This window comes from Styela clava, chromosome 10 (genome assembly GCF_964204865.1).
Source record: "Styela clava chromosome 10, kaStyClav1.hap1.2, whole genome shotgun sequence".
NCBI classification, from domain to species: Eukaryota; Metazoa; Chordata; class Ascidiacea; order Stolidobranchia; family Styelidae; genus Styela; species Styela clava.
Window position 1 is genome coordinate 16222102 of NC_135259.1, and position 17255 is coordinate 16239356.

At 39.8% G+C, this 17255-nt stretch overlaps 1 protein-coding gene and 1 pseudogene across 1 annotated transcript; both read left to right on the forward strand.

Moving 5' to 3' along the window:
* Positions 1 to 9166: 9166 nt before the first annotated feature.
* Positions 9167 to 9883, forward strand: LOC144428032 (general transcription factor II-I repeat domain-containing protein 2-like). Its single transcript, XM_078116673.1, has one exon. It carries the CDS (start codon positions 9167 to 9169, stop codon positions 9881 to 9883), a length of 717 nt encoding a protein of 238 aa, XP_077972799.1.
* Positions 9884 to 9958: 75 nt separating this feature from the next.
* LOC120335059 (general transcription factor II-I repeat domain-containing protein 2A pseudogene) lies at positions 9959 to 10972 on the forward strand (annotated as a pseudogene).
* Positions 10973 to 17255: the final 6283 nt, after the last annotated feature.

Here is a 17255-nt window from a genome sequence, read left to right on the forward strand (position 1 = left end):
TAAAATAACTGCGCGAATTATTTTTAAAATTTCTATGAGAATACTTTCATTTTTACTCATGGCAACAATTTTATATAACCCTAGTGCTAGTGCACATATATTTGAGTAATCACTTTCTTATACTTGCAACTCAGATCCTAGGAGATGGTGGACCCAATCAGACGAAATGAGTAGGATTGCTCTGATATTTCCCACGACATTGTTTTTGTACTCTACGCCAGGGCTACTCAACTGGCGGACCGCGGTCCGAATCCGAACCTTCCGAGTATATGATTCGGACCGCACCTAATTCTTCATTTTAGATCATTAGCCCCACTTTTAAAGTTTCCTTTTATAAAATGACTATTGTAGTTTTGAATATATATAAAAAGAACTATAACACCATAATAAGCAATTTTGATTAGCTAATCATTAGCCGGTTGAGGGAGTGTGCGTTTAAGGATGCCGATATATAAATTCTGGAAAGACCGGACCCAAATAATTATGAAGTTTTGTATGCGGATCTTTGGTAAAAATAGTAGAGTAGCCCTGCTCTACGCCACTCGCGCTAAGTAAGATTCGATCGTGAATTTTATTTCCACTTGCGTGAGTGTGGAAAAATGAGCACAAACGTTGGTTACAGCATTTAATATAATAACTAGGTTTTTCTGTCATCATCGTCTGTGATATATATATTTTTTGTTCGCGTTCTATGTTGTATAAAGAAGATCGAATTAAAATTGTATTGTTTAATGTATTAGCATAACATAACATACAACCCCATAGTTTCCAAACATCATTCCACCGTGCCGTGATGAGCTAAAAATATCGTAACAACCACAACGCACCTAGTTCGTGAAAATGTATTAAATTTACAACACGTCTACGTTCCGCTAGTTGTGATTTTTTTTCACTAAAAACGGCATATTTGAAAATGTATTAAATTTACAACACGTCTACGTTCCCCTAGTTGTGATTTTTTTCACTAAAAACGGCATATTTGCATAAAGTTAGTGATTCCGTAACAATTAAAATTTATCTAGCAGCCCATACACTTTTTAAACCTCGATCCACTGCCCTATCTACCTCACCTCGGTCCACTGACCTATCTCCCTCACTTCGACCCACTGCCCTATCTCCCTCACCTCGACCCACCGCCCTATCTCCCTTTACCCCTCCTATCCTCGACCCACCACTGCCATACCTTCCTATCCTCGACCGTCCACCCCATGACCCTAGATTTCCTATTTTCGATCCAACGCCCTACCTCCCCAACCTTGCTACCTATCTCCATCAACCTTTCTATCCTCGACCCAATGCCCTCTCTCCCTCACCCTTCCCGTCCTCGACCTACTGTTCTATCTCCCTATCCTCGTCCCACTGCCCTACCTGCCTCCGACCCCCTGCCCTCAACCTACCTGTCAGGACTCACTGCACTATGTCTCTCATCCTTCCCACCCTCAACCTATCTTCCTTAAGTTACCTATACTCTACTCACTGCATTATACTACGGCGTACCTAAACTAACCTTGCAAATGCAAACTTTCAGGCTTTATACGGCTCGAGTATGCCAATGAGATGATACGCCGACGAAACATGCATATAACGTTGACGGCATTCGTGACATAATATTATGGGTATATACTATATATATTTAGGTATGAAACAACGTTATAGCGTCAGTGAGTGTAAATGATGACAAAAATATTGAAATCTTCGAATGGCACTTATTTACATCATTTGTCATGCCATTTAAATGTAGGTTGGAATCTCAAATGGTAATCGATAACCACAATTGGTAGCTTAAAAATGTGCTACTTGATAGGCTACTGATTGTCCCGTAAGTGGAGGCGTGGATAAAGCTATATTGCAACTGGTAACCCATGCAGATGGCATACGCATTCGTTCCTTTCCACCCACAAAACCTCAAACAAGGCTCAGCATTCGCAGTGTTTCAGACGAATCGAGACCGCCAGCCGTCATCGAAGTTCTGAACAAGGCTGAATTTGGAAAACTTAGAAGCATGACCAAACTATACCACCGAAACACTCAGCTATACAACGAATTTATAGCCGTTTGGATAGATGAGTTTAAACTGGAGGACTAAAAGCCCCATGCATAAAAACTAATATACAGGCATGTTCACTGGAAAAAATAAAAACACTGAAAGCAATGAAAGAACCCAAGAAGATATTTCACGCAATATCCCTGTATGACCTTGACACTAAGATAAGGAACATAAACCCAAATCTCTACACCAACCAGATGCCCCATGTCCTTAAAACACCTAAGCACTGGGATGATTGTGGCCGAAAAAATAGGCATGAAAGAAGAAGAATGGACAGACATCTCTTTCAAAAACATCTATCATTTAATCTTGAGAACAAATCTATCTGAAAGAAAAAAAACAACAGGAAGAATCACAAACCAACAACAATTGGAAAGAGATCCTAAGTAAAGAAAAAGACACCAAAGAAATAATAACAAACAAGGAATATCATACGACATGCTAGCACACAATGCAATACTAAACGGAACGCAAAGAAAAAGATGAATATATATCGTACAGTAAGCGGGGAATTAGCTATCACGGAGTCTAAATTCTGCTCGAAATCGGAAGACAACACGGAACTTCCGCCTTATCAAAGAATGTTCTTTCACATGGCGGATTTTATACGAAATACAAAAAGCTCTGAATCAGGCTCTGGAAACACACCACCCCTTTTTAATGGGGCTAATCTGGCACAATATATACACGGAAAATAACCAAAAAATAATATTAATAACAGTAAATATAGTAAAAACTCAAATATACAAGATCAAATTATTAAAGGAGATGACAAACACAAAAATGAATAGAAGAAAGTAAAAGAATAGAAGATAGCATAGTTTCGAAAACTTTTAATAAAATGATCTGGAGAGTAAAAAACATAGAATCACTTAGTCAAGAAATAAAACAGATAGAAGAAATTGAAAACTGGTTGACCGAACAAAGTATTATTACAAACTAAACAAACTAATTAAAAAAATGGTTAATTTACTGATTTTATGCCGATAATCGAAAATTCATCTAAAACGGAAATGACGAAATAGGAGCCTATCAATGAGAACGGCAATATACATCTATTGCCATTATGTGGTACAGTTAATAAATTGACCAAGCTCCGAAAGACGGATAAACAAAAGGTTAACAAAACGACTATTACCCAAGAAGACTCGCTCCAGACAGAATACACCAATACTACGGCACAAATTGAGTTACGTGATTTAAAAAAAGAAAGAGATTCGTCAGAAAGCATACGAGCCGGACCGAATCTACCCACATGATCTAATGCCCCAACTGCAACAATCTTATTCTCTAGTTAGCGAATAATGCGACGCGTACTGCGTAGATGATTTCTACCTCTTATCATCATGTTGTTGTCCTGGTGATAGCCAGGAAAAAAGACACGGCATTTTGAGAAGAAATTCAATCCAGCCTTCCTATCCTCGACTCACCTTCCTATCCTCGATCCAACTGCCCTCCCCATCTTCGACATACTATCCTCCACCCACCTACCCCATTTCTCTCAACCTCTCTATCCTCGGCATTCGTGACATAAAATTATGGGTATATTTAAGTATAAAACAAATTTGTAGCTTTATTGATGGTAAATAATGACAAAACTGTTTGAAATATTCGAAAGGCATTTATCTACATCATTTGTCATGACATTTAAATGTAGGCTTGAATCTCAAATGATATTCAATAACCTTAATTGGTAGCTTAATAATGTGCTACTTGGTAAGCTACTGATGCATCCGGGAGTCGAAGCACGAATCAAGAATTTTTGGAGAATGTTAACTACAAACCCATCAGTTCCACCAGGGAATCACGAGCGTTTGAACAAAAATGGCTATGAGCTGAACGCCCGAAAGTGCACACCACCGGGCGTTTCAACATCTGCTTCGCGACATCGTGGGCGTAATATCATGGAGGAAGATAAAGAAACACAGATGAACCGATCGTGCTTAGCAGTCACCAGGAAGAACACCACAGAAAGAAGCTGTGACATCAGCTTCAAATTCAAAAATGTAATACCCAAGGAAGAACTGAAGAACTTTCTTTTAGATATAAATGTCCCTAAAAGACAACTTAGATAGATACATATTCTACCCAAATGGGGCAGTGGACATACGCTTTGTAAATCGACTGAAAACGTTACAACTGGACAGACACATACGGGAATTAAAAAGCAAGGCAAGAGGATCCCAGCGCATAGGCTTTACGTAACCGATAAGATTCTGGTTTACATCAACTATGTGCCTATAAAAATGAAGAACGAAGTCCTAAAAGAATACTTCATGAGAAATCACGGCGAGGTAACATCTGTAAATTACATACTAGCTAGAGTCTAGACCAGTGATTCTCAAACTAGGGTTTGAGAGCCGCATGCGGCTCTCAACAACCTTTCCTGCGGCTCTCGTTAATGCTTCAAAAATTAATTATTTTCAGAGAAAATTTTTCATTGAAAACTAATCATTGACTCGAAATTAAAATGCTGAAGTCTATTAGTTAGTCGAATGAATTTCCCCGTGTTTATTTGCGTAGCGTTGACTAACCTACAAGATGCAATAGTGACGCAACAGTAAGCGTTTCTCGGACACTCGTACACTTTTCACTTGGCAAGATTTTAGACATGGCTGTATTCATTGGCTTGCTTCCGTGGATTTTCAGTGTTTGTCGCATTCCCGGATATTATTTATAAATCAAATAACTCAATGATTATTTTAATCCTAGAGCATTTTAATTTTGTTTCAGTAATCGAAAATAGTCCCGAAATATCTGGCGATCATCTCAAGCAGTTACTGCACTTTGCAACCTCCGCGATTACGACCCGCTTTGACAAACTTATTAGAAATCAAAGCCAAATTAAATAGCTGTTAGTCTAGGGTGGGCAAAATCTAATCTTTTTTGAAATCGAATAATTTGAACATTTTTTTTTATACATAACAGGGATCCAGAACGTCGGAGTTCGATATAAAATTTAAAAATTGATAGAAACATTGAAAAGTCGGCAAAAAAGCATTTTTGTATTGGTTAATGGTTAACTTTATCATAATCGCTGATTGTCTTTGTCACCGCGATCGTTTTGGCGGCGATATCCTAAAGTTTGTATTCTATATTCCCGCCTTTTCTCGTTTTTTGCAAGAATAAGCGGTCGCCGAATATCGAAGTTTCATATTTCCATTTTCCAGTATACCCTTGCGTTCACATCAGCGACAGCTGTTGAATACATTAAGGGCTGATTTTCTAAACCAAATTAATTTTATTCTGAGTTTTATTCCCTGTCTTGGATTTGATCTTCCTTATCAACGCTTGTAAATTAACCGTGCCTGTTTAAAGTGAACTGTAACCGAGATGCAGATATTTATTAAAACGATACTTGAGTTTCTCGTGCTTTCCTATGGTGTTCGTGTTATTTTAGTATTAGATAGATAAACCTAGCAAATTTACGATTGCGTGAATCCTGAATGTTGATTTAAAAAAAGCGAATAAAAAAATTGGCAATAAAGGCATTCCTAGGCCTTTGTGCCCAATCGAGGGTCAGACGCTAATTATACCTAATTCTCTAAAGTTTCAAGTTTTTTTTTTTTCAACAAAACAACACCCCGATGGGTATTATAGCTAAAATACTTACTGAGTAATGCTCAATTTTCTTTAAGGAATTTGCAAATTCAGCACTTCACTTAATGATTTTGATTATGTCATGCTATAAGACTTTAACTAGTACTGCCCAATTACTTCAAAATTTATTAGTTGTAATCATTTTCGATGATAATAGACGCAACAATTCGTGAACGAGTCAGTGTGCATTGTCACAACAAAATTCACGATTAATTCTACGTTTTACTCAGCGGCCATGTATGGTCGAGTACAATGTTACATATTCGAAACATCACTTGGCCAAGCATGGCAGGGATCACTAAAGAGCTAATACAAAGTGCTTTAAAGGGAGTAGGCCATGAGATTTCTTATCTGGTTACAATTTAATGAGTGTTTTTCATACAAGTAACTCATACCAGCTTTTGGAAAAACTTCTGGTCATTATTAAATCCATGCTATTTACATAACTAGAGTTTTCCAACGATCTAAAATCGCCTTTTCCACAATAAAACACCGAAAAGTCATTTTAACATTTGTTTTCAATCAACTTTATGTTCGGTAATGCAAGAAATGGCTAATGATATGTCACCAAGCATGCGGAGTTTAAAATCTTGGAAATTTATTTTAAATACCTAATCTGATTTGACGTTTCTAAATTTACGGAACGGTCGATACGTTTTTTTTGCAAAATAATGTATTGAAACGATACGTTAAGTGCAAAGATAAGCATATAACACCATAACGCAAAAACAACGACTTTTCAATTTTTTTTTTCTTTCTGATAGCGAGCGGCGTAGGGAAATCTCGCACAATTCACGATTGAGTTGGAGACGCGTGAGTTCGGTGTCCAAGCAGATCGGCGCAGGTCACGTGGTACCGAATATTCGAATAGTAAAATGGCATTCGAATATTTTATTATTCGAATATTTTGCCCAGCTCTAGTTGTTAGGTGTGTTGTTGTTACGAGGACTTGGTATTTTAAATACGCGCTTAAGGTTTGTTGTTATTTTACCTTGCGTTGCTTGTGTGCGGCTCTTCACAGCTTTGAGGTTTGAAATGGGGCTCTGAGACTAAAAAAGTTTGAGAACCACTGGTCTAGACGATGGTGTCAAGACTGGCACAAGACGTCTTATCACAAGAACGCCTTATCAACTGATAAAGCGTCCAGTTGAAAGTTACATCAAAATTCAGTCCTGTACACTATAGCATGCTTTTATTGTGAAGAAGCGGGGCACCGATGAGCATTGTGCCCAGCCAGCAAACCGCCAGCACGGGCTACGCCCCAAGCAACCGAGAAAGAAATGAACAACACGACAACGATGTCAGACATTGCGCAGAAATTACCGTATAAGTGAACAATACATGAGCAATCGGAACTTAATACAGCAAGAAACCAAGGAAAATCGAAACACAACGAAATTGACCACAACGCGGAGGTTAACAAAACGACTATTATCCAAGCAGACTCGCTCCAGACAGAATACACCGATACTTCGGCACAAATTGAGTTACATGATTTAAAAAAAGAAAGAGATTCGCCAGGAAACACATCTGATCTGGTATGCCCACCAGAAAGCATACGAGCCGGACCGAATCTACCCACACGATCGAATGCCCCAACTGCAACAATCCCATTTCTCTAGTTAGCGAATAATGCGACGCGTAATGCGTAAATTGTGGAGATGATTTTCACTGCTCATCATCATGTTGTGATCCCCCGACCCTGGTGATAGCCAGGAAAAAGGACACGGCATTTTGGGAAGAAACCTAATCCAGCCTTCCTATACTCGACTCACCGTCCTATCTCTTTCAACCTTCCTATCTTCGATCCAACTGCCCTCTCTCCAAGCTTCCCATCTTCGACATACTGTCGTATCTCCCACAACCTTCCTATCCTCCACCCACCTACCCTATTTCTCTCAACCTCCCTATCCTCGACACACTACCCCCAACCAAGCTGCCCTATCGCTCCCCCGACGTTCCCGTCCTCGACCCAACGCCCTATCTTCCCCAACTTACCGATCCTCTAGCCACTGCACCATACTGCTCTGTAACTAAACTAATCGTGCTTCACCTACGTCCCGATCGTCAAGTTCAACCTGTATTAATTACGATTATGCAAACTTCCAGGCTTTATACGGCTCGAGTATGCCTACGAGATGACCGAATCGTACGTCGACGAAACTAGCCTGGCTATAAGGTTGACGGCATTCGTGACATAAAATTATGGGTATATTTAGGTATAAAACAAATTTGTAGCTTTAGTGAGTGTAAATAATGACAAAACTGTTTGAAATATTCGAAAGGCACCTATCTACATCATTTGTCATGACATTTAAATGTAGGCTTGGATCTCAAATGATATTCAATAACCTTAATTGGTAGCTTAATAATGTGCTACTTGGTAAGCTACTGATGCATCCGGGAGTTGAAGCACGAATCAAAATTTTTTGTAGAATGTTAACCCAAAAACCCATCAGTTACACCAGGGAATCACGAGCGTTTGAAGAAAAAAATGGCTGTAAGCTGACCGCCCGAAAGAGCACACCACCGGGCGTTTCAACGACTGCCTCGCGGCATCGTGGGCGTAATATCATGGAGGAAGATAAAGAAAGCCAGATGAACCGATCGTACTTAGCAGTCACCAGGAAGAACACCACAGAAAGAAGCTGTGACATCAGCTCCAAGTTCAAAAATGTAATACCCAAGGAAGAACTGAAGAACTTTCTTTTAGATATAAATGTCCCTAAAGACAACTTAGATGGATACATATTCTACCCAAATGAGGCAGTGGACATACGCCTTGTAAATCGACTGAAAACGTTACAACTGGACAGACATATACGGGAATTAAAAAGCAAGGCAAGAGGATCCCAGCGCATAGGCTTTACGTACCCGATAAGATTCTGGTTTACATCAACTATGTGCCTATAAAAATGAAGAACGAAGTTCTAAAAGAATATTTCATGAGAAATCACGGCGAGGTAACATCTGTAAGTTACATACTAGCTAGACCAGGCCTGGGCAAGCTCCGGCCCGCGGGCCGCATCCGGCCCGCGGCAACGTTTCATCCGGCCCGCGAGCAGATTTCTAAATTAAGACACTTACATTTTTTATTTACATATAAAATATACTTTGAGGGCAAATTTCATTAATGTAATAGAAATAAGCGTTTTGGTAGCTTTGTGTATTTTAGATTAGACCATGGCATAGTACCAACTGCTATCTGTAGTCATCTTTGTCGCAACGATCAGCGCTTGTTTTTGCACGTGATTACTGAACAGCAGAGTAATCGAAGCGTGAATTTTGCGCACGTAATTTCGATGAGTCGCGTTTTGATTCGTGTCCCAATTAAGAAGGATACAGTTAGGCTAGTCAGCTCTGCGCTACTCAGCGTTTCAAATATTGTAGAAGTAGTGGTATGTAGATAAATTGTTGAATTGCGCCCAGCTTTATTTTATTCTTTGTTTATCCTTTTATTTTTGTAACTTGAACTGTAGCGTCAATTCTAAACCTGTGCTAGATCTACAAAGTTGCAAAATGTCAGCCGAAAACAAGAAAAAAAAAGTTGACACAGAATGCAGAATTTTCAACAAAAGTTGGACAGCGAAGTATTTATTCACAGAAGTCGATGGGATAGCTGTTTGTCTGGTTTGCAAGGAGAAGGTCGCGGTTATTAAGGTTTTTAATTTAAAAAGGCATTTTGAGACAAAACATGCAAAAAAATACAAAAATCTAAGTAATAATGAAATGGCGCAAACAGCGGAGAGTATGGTAGCAAAGCTCGAAAAACAGCAAAGTTTTTTCACACGACTCCATGCATCTAATGATGCAGCTGTCATGGCCAGTTTCGTAATAGCTCACAAAATCGCTCAAAACAGCAAACCATTTTCTGAAGGGGAGTTCGTCAAAGAATGTTTAGTAGAGACGGCAGCAATTGTTTGTCCTGATAAAACAGATGCTTTTAAACAAGTTCCGCTATCGAGAAGAACTGTCACCAGAAGGGTTGAGTGTATCGCAGGAGATTTAAGAGATCAGTTGCTACATTATGTCAAACAATTTGACTTCTTCACTTTAGCGTTAGACGAGAGTTGTGATGTACGCGACACTGCTCAGTTGCTTATTTTCGTTCGTGGAATTACTTGTGATTTCAAAATTACTGAAGAAATAGCTGTTATAAGACCAATGAAAGGAACAACAACAGGTGCAGATATTTTTAGCGAGGTAGATGTATCCATGGATAAGTTGGGACTTTAATGGGAAAAATTGGCGGGAGTGACGACAGATGGGTGCCCAAATCTTACAGGAAAAAATGTGGGATTGTTGAAGCGCATGAAAGACAGAGTTAATGAAATTGACCCAAAGCAGCAGTTAGTGTTTTTACATTATATCATACATCAACAGGTATTGTGCAAGTCAGTGCTAAAAATAAGCCATGTCACTGATGTTGTTACAAAACTAGTTAACTTCATCAGGTCTCGAACACTAAATCACAGACAGTTTATTTCCCTGTTAGAAGAGCAAGAAAATGAGCACACTGACATAGGATATCATACAACTGTGAGATGGCTCAGTTTAGGCAAAATACTGAAGCGAGTTTGGGACTTGCAGCAGGAGATTCGAGAATTCTGTCAAACAAAGAACAAGGATATTCCGCAGCTTTCAGATAAGAAATGGTTATCTGATTTTGCTTTTGTTGTTGATGTCACTGCTCTATTGAATGAGTTGAATTGCAAACTCCAAAGTAAAAAACTGTTTGTGCATAATATGCACAGCTTGGTAAAATCGTTCATAACGAAATTGCAGTTTCTTTCACGCCAATTACAGAACAATAATCTCGCTCATTTTCCCACACTCAACACAGCTACCACATCTGCAAATGATTTTCAAAAGTACTCTACAATGCTAGATGCACTGCATGCTGAATTTTTAAGACGATTTGAAGATTTCCGATTAATTGAAAATAAAATGAGTATGGTCTCTTCTCCTTTCACCAGTAACGTGGAAAACATACCATCTGATGCACAACTCGAGCTTATTGATTTGCAGTGTGACACTTTACTTCAGGAAAAATTTAAATCATCTGAAATTCTGGATTTTTATTCCTCTCTAAATAAAAAAAGTTTTCCCAACATAAGGAGACATGCTCAAAAGATGCTAGTTCTTTTCGGATCCACTTATATTTGCGAGCAAACCTTCTCAGTAATGAATTTTACCAAATCGAAATTTCGGTCGTCTCTCACCGATGAACATCTTTCTGATTTGCTGAGAATATCTACGTCTGCCATTGAACCCGACATTCAAGGACTTGTTAAGGCGCAGCAGAGCATACACACGTCTCATTAAAAATAACAATTGTATTAGATTTTGTTTCATTCAATTGTGTAATAAAATACAATAAAAAACGCAATGTGGGTTGACTCAAATTAGTCCAGCCCGCCACTGCATTTTGATTTGCAATGTGGCCCTCGAGCAAAAATAATTGCCCAGCCCTGAGCTAGACGATGGTGTCAAGACTGGCACAAGACGCCTTATCACAAGAACGCCTTACCAACTGATAAAGCGTCCAGTTGAAAGTTTATATCAAAATTCAGTCTTGTACACTATAGCATGCTTTTATTGTGAAGAAGCGGGGCACCGATGAGCATTGTGCCCAGCCAGCAAACCGCCAGCACGGGCTACGCCCCAAGCAACCGAAAAAGAAAGAGCAACACGACAACAATGTCAGACATTGCGCAGAAATTACCGTATAAGTGAACAATACATGAGGAATCGGAACTTAATACAGCAAGAAACCAAGGAAAACAGAAACACAACGAAATTGACCACAACGCGGAGGTTAACAAAACGACTATTATCCAAGAAGACTCGCTCCAGACAGAATACACCGATACTTCGGCACAAATTGAGTTACGTGATTTAAAGAAAGAATGAGATTCGCCAGGAAACACATCTTATCTGGTAGGTCGCGCCAGAAAGTATGCCAGTCGGACCGAATCTACCCACACGATCGAATGCTCTAACTGTAATATTCCCATTTCTCTAGTTAGCGAATAATGCGAAGCGTACTGTGTAAATTGTGGAGGTGATTTTCACTTATCATCATGTTGTGATCCCCCGACCCTGGTGATGGCCAGGAAGAACGACACGGCATTTTGGAAAGAAATCCAATCCAGCCTTCCTATCCTCGATCCAACTGCCCTCCCCAAACTTAGTATCTTCGACCCACTGTCCTATCTCTCAGCCTTCCCATCCTCGACCCACTATCCTATCTCCCACAACCTTCCTATCCTCCACCCACCTGCCCCATCTCCCTCGACCTTACTATCCCAGACCTCCTGTCCCATTTCTACCAATTATCCTATCCTCGACCCACTACCCCCAACCTCGCTCCCCCGGCCCTCCCATCCTTGACCCACTGCCATATCTCCCTCGACTTACCTATCCTCTAACCCCTGCACCATACTATTCGGTCACTAAACTAATCGTGTTTTACATACGTCCCGATCGTCACATTCAACCCGTATTAATTGCGATCATGCAAACTTCCAGGCTTTATACGGTTCGAGTATGTCGTTGTTTAAAGCAGAACTGTAACAGAAAGCGGTACCAGTAGATAGGTAACTTACCAGTACCGGACCCGTGGCTGTAGGCCTGGAATTGTAGCTTTTCTGATTCAGTTCCAACGTGAATTCAAATACTAACTGATCCAAAACACTTCTATATTAACAGATCAGGTCCCACAGTCAACCGTTCATAAAAAACTTCCAACTTTGGCAAGACACCAGATCCACGGACAATCTCTAAGCCCGGAATAAGCTGGTATGCGTCCGCGGAATGTTCGGTGACGTCATAGCAAACAAAACACGAATCCCACAGAGCTAACAGAAATATTTGAAACAAATAAAAGTAATAGCTTCAGAGAAAAATTCCATCTTTAACCACTGAAAACTGGTCCAGTAATCAAAGAGAAAAGCGACTTTTTGAACTTTCCCCTTGGTGCCTAAAAAAAAGAAGGAAAACGATCCATGGGTCCACTACCTGTACAATAATATTCGACTTACTGACCTATGTTTTACAGTACGCAAGGCATCGTTGCGTTGTACAATTTTGATTTTCTTTCTGGGTATTCATCATAGAGCGTTCATTTTTTCAGAATACATAATTCAATTCAATTCGTTTATTACTCCAGACCGCTGTGGTCCATATAAAAACAACACAACAAATAAACATAAGCAAAACAAAAATAACCCAATAAATACATAAAATACCTGATATGACAATCAGATTCACAGTAAGTCTAAAAAAATATTTATAATATAGCAATTTAAGAGACCAAAAGTGAGGTATAGAATCTAAGATAGCCCGTAACAAACAGTATCTGGGAATCAAATAATGATTGTTATAGAATATTATTGGAGTTCTGCATCTCGTCATGAACAACCACAGATTTTTTCTATAGAGTGCTTCGAAAGAGGGAATGTTCCCAGATACCATTTTGTGACGGACACTCTCAGATCTAGAGACACAGTGAATTAGGCGATAAGCATTATTATATAGAATTTTAACTTTTTTATAATTATAATTATTGAAAAACAACCAGAGCTGGCAGTTATAAATGCTACAACAATACGTCCTAAATAAAAGATTTTTCACAGTAGTGGAACAATTGACAAATTTTTTCAAAATTGTATGGGCTATAAAATAAATTGATTTATACTGACGTTTCAAGTCAAGGTCATCTCTAAGATCACTGGATAGGAAAACACCAAGATATTTAGTGGACGAAACCTAAGTCAATACAGAATTACAAAGTTTGATATCAGGCAAATTATTCAGCCTAAACTTTTTTTTCTGGATACACATACAAACAGATTTAGTATGGATAAGTAGTAAAATTTGGGTATTGTTTGCATTTTTCAACAACCCACAGAATAACAAGGGGATTAACCCAAGAAATGAGGTGCAAAATTGCTGTTTAGCAAGAAGCATATAAATCAGTAAGGCAAACTCAGCGCCCCTCTTCAACAAAGAATTTGGAATTAATTCGGCTTCTACATGATGAATAATTTATGCAATTCATCGTAAATTTATAGAAACTGGATCTGTAGTTGATATACAAAGATCAGGAAGACCAAGCAGCGGACGCTCTGATGGAAACATTCAGAGCCGAATTAATTCCAAATTCTCTATTAATAGAAAAGAAATCAAAATTACGACTAAATTGGTTGCCATGGCTATCACAGGATCGTGAAGTTGTCGCCCAACTGGCGACCGTTCAATATCGCGTCACTGTCGGACTAACTTTTTGAGGGTAGTGGAATTTTCGTTAAATTGCAACAAGTACTCATATCTCCGTTGTTACGTAATATTGTTACGCAAATACTAAGTAATAGAATGTAAACGACATGGGAAGATAAATGAATTTATTGATTCATATACACAGCATTTAAAAAAAGAAGCAATATATATATCTTTTTTAATAAATGCAATATGCAAAATATTCAATCATTTTTTAGCTATGTTGAGCACAATTCTGTTAGTTTTTGCGGCACTTTTGGCAATTCGCCACGATGCACTAATAGCGCACCCTTCGGGAACCGCTGCATAAACATCGCTTGTCTCCATCAATTTTACCCTTTCACTTTATGGTGTCCCGCGAGGCGAGATAAAAGCGTAAGTGTTACGTGGCCAAGTAGTTTGGAAAACTTTGGCCTAGGAAGTAGCACAAATTTGAGCTACCAATTATGGTGATGGATTACCGTTTGGGATTCCACCATACATTTAAATGTAAATCATATAAGCATGATTCGTCGACGTACGCTTCAATTATCATATTGGCATACTCGAGCCGTATAAAGCTCGAGTGTTTACTTAATGGCAAGTAAGCAAGGCTTGTGGTCGAGGATAGAAATGCTGAGGAATGTAGGGCAGTGGGTCGAGGATAGGAAGGTTGAGAGAGATAGGGCAGTGGGTCGAGGACGGGGAGGCTGAGAGAGATAGGACAGTGGGTCGAGGATAGGAAGATTGAGAGAGATAGGACAGTGGGTGGAAGATGGGGAGGCTGAGAGAGATAGAGCAGTGAGTCGAGGACAGGGAGGCTGAGAGAGATAGGACAGTGGGTCGAGGACATGGGGGCTGAAAAGGGTAAGGCGGTGGGTCGAGGATAGGGAGACTGAGGAAGGTAAGGCAGTGGGTCGATGATAGAAATGCTGAGGAAGTTGGGGCAGTGGGTCGAGGGTAGGAAGGTTGAGAGGGATAGGAAATTGGGTTGGGGACGGTAAGGTTGGGAGAGATAGGACAGTGGGTCGAGGACAGAAAGGCTGAAAGATAGTAAGGCAGTGGGTCGAGGATAGGAGACTGAGGGAGATAGGACAGTGGGTCGAGGATAGGGAGGCTGAGGAAGGTAAGGCAGTGAGTGGGTCGAGGATAGGACAGTGGGGCGAAGCTAGAAGATAGGGCAGTGAATCGAGTATAGAAGGATTGGGGGTGATGGGGTAGTGGGTCGAAAATAGGAAGGATGGGGTAATTAGGGCAGTGGGTCGAGGATAAGAAGGCCGGAGGGCGATCTTTTCGAACTAATATATATATATAATTCGAACTAATATATAAGTAAGATAAATTACCGCAACACGATTATATATTTGAATATAATGTACATCAACTTATCACAAATGTAGATTACGTTGTAACGCGGCTAAATGAAGACTTTACAACACTATTTTTACAAGAAAGTTCATACCGTAGATGAAGTACGTAAATAAAGTGCACCCTCAGAATCCGTTGCTTAAGTCCAGGGGCGTGCCAAATTTTCTGCTGCCCGGTGCGAGTTTCTGATAGTGCTGCCCTTTATCCCTAAAATATTTCGGGGGTTAAGCAGAATATAGATGTCGTTATGCATGAAAATAAATAAATTAAAAGTCAAGTAAGAGTGAAATGTTTGTATTAATCATTAAACTAAACAACACGTTTACAATTGAACTCATGTATTGACAAAAAGCAAGTCACTTATTTCTATGTCAAATCGCAACTTAGGTGTTAACAATTGTGTGAACGACAGCCTCTTCCACCTCGTTCATCAGCTATTTCTTTTCGATGATAATCGAAGATAAATGGACAGGCGCTAATTTGACATCGAATACCTCAAATATGTTTTTATCTGTTTCAACTTGGAGAAGGATCGTTCGCAACTAGCAATTGAGTATTCGATTGTAAATGATAAACAATATGTAATGCAAAAAGTTGAGAAACTTCCCAGCTAAGCTCAATCAAATAAGCAAATAGAATCTTTAGCATTTTTTTGGAAAATCTCTGTTTCCACTTCGGAAAAGCGACTTAACAGTATACGATTTTTCAGCCAAACTGACAGATTGTCTGGCATGGTTGTAAACATGACCTCGTTTTCCCGTGCAATTTGTTAGTTTTTGTTTGTGTTTCAGAAATTTCAGTACGAATGAAATATAACTTAATTATTCTGTTTTGTTATATTTAATTACAGTAATCAAAAGTTAACTACCAGTTGAGGTTGCGTGAAACATAACTACCTTTCCTTGCTCTATATGCCTTTGCGCAGGTGGATCCGTATGCGTATTACGCAAGGATGCTGTAACAAGAGTGTAAATGGCTATTCAATTCAAGAGTCTTGCTGCACACGAACTCAAATACATCGTTTGTCAACATCAATTTCACCCTTTCACTTTATGGTGTCCCGCGAGGCGAGATGAAAGCGTAAGTGTTACGTGGCCAAGTAGTTTGAAAAAATTTGGCCTAGGAAGTAGCACAAATTTGAGCTACCAATTATGGTGATGGATTACCGTTTGAGATTCCACCATACATTTAAATGTCAATCATATAAGCATGATTCGTCGACGTACGCTTCAATTATCATATTGGCATACTCGAGCCGTATAAAGCTCGAGTGTTTACTTAATGGCAAGTAAGCAAGGCTTGTGGTCGAGGATAGAAATGCTGAGGAAGGGAGGGCAGTGGGTCGAGGATAGGAAGGTTGAGAGAGATAGGGCGGTGGGTCGAGGACAGGGAGGCTGAGAGAGACAGGACAGTGGGTCGAGGACAGGGAGGCTGAGAGAGATAGGACAGTGAGTCGAGATAGGGAGATAGGACAGTGGGTCGAGGATCGGGAGGCTGAGAGAGACAGGACAGTGGGTCGAGGACTGGTAGGCTGAGAGAGATAGGACAGTGGGTCGAGATAGGGAGATAGGACAGTGAGTCGAGGATAGGGAGGCTGAGAGAGATAGGACAGTGGGTCGAGAACAGGGAGGCTGAGATAGTAAGGCAGTGGGTCGAGGATAGGGAGGCTGAGAGAGATAGGACAGTGGGTCGAACTTAACTTAACTACCTTTCCTTGCTCTATATGCCTTTGCGCAGGTGGATCCGTATGCGGATTACGCAAGGATGCTGTAACAAGAGTGTAAATGGCTATTCAATTCAAGAGTCTTGCTGCACACGAACTCAAATACATTTCTGTAACATTTCGTCGAATCTACAAACATCACAAAAAGGACTTCAACAATTTGAAGAAAATTACACTGAAAGAAACCAGACTACAACAACCACAAGCGGAGCCTAAAGTGACATCTCCTAAAGGTCTCCAATTTACCTATCGAAACGT

Coding starts and splice junctions, on each gene's coding strand:
- LOC144428032 (XM_078116673.1), top strand. CDS start 9,167: ATGTCAGCCGAAAACAAGAAAAAAAAAGTTGACACAGAATGCAGAATT.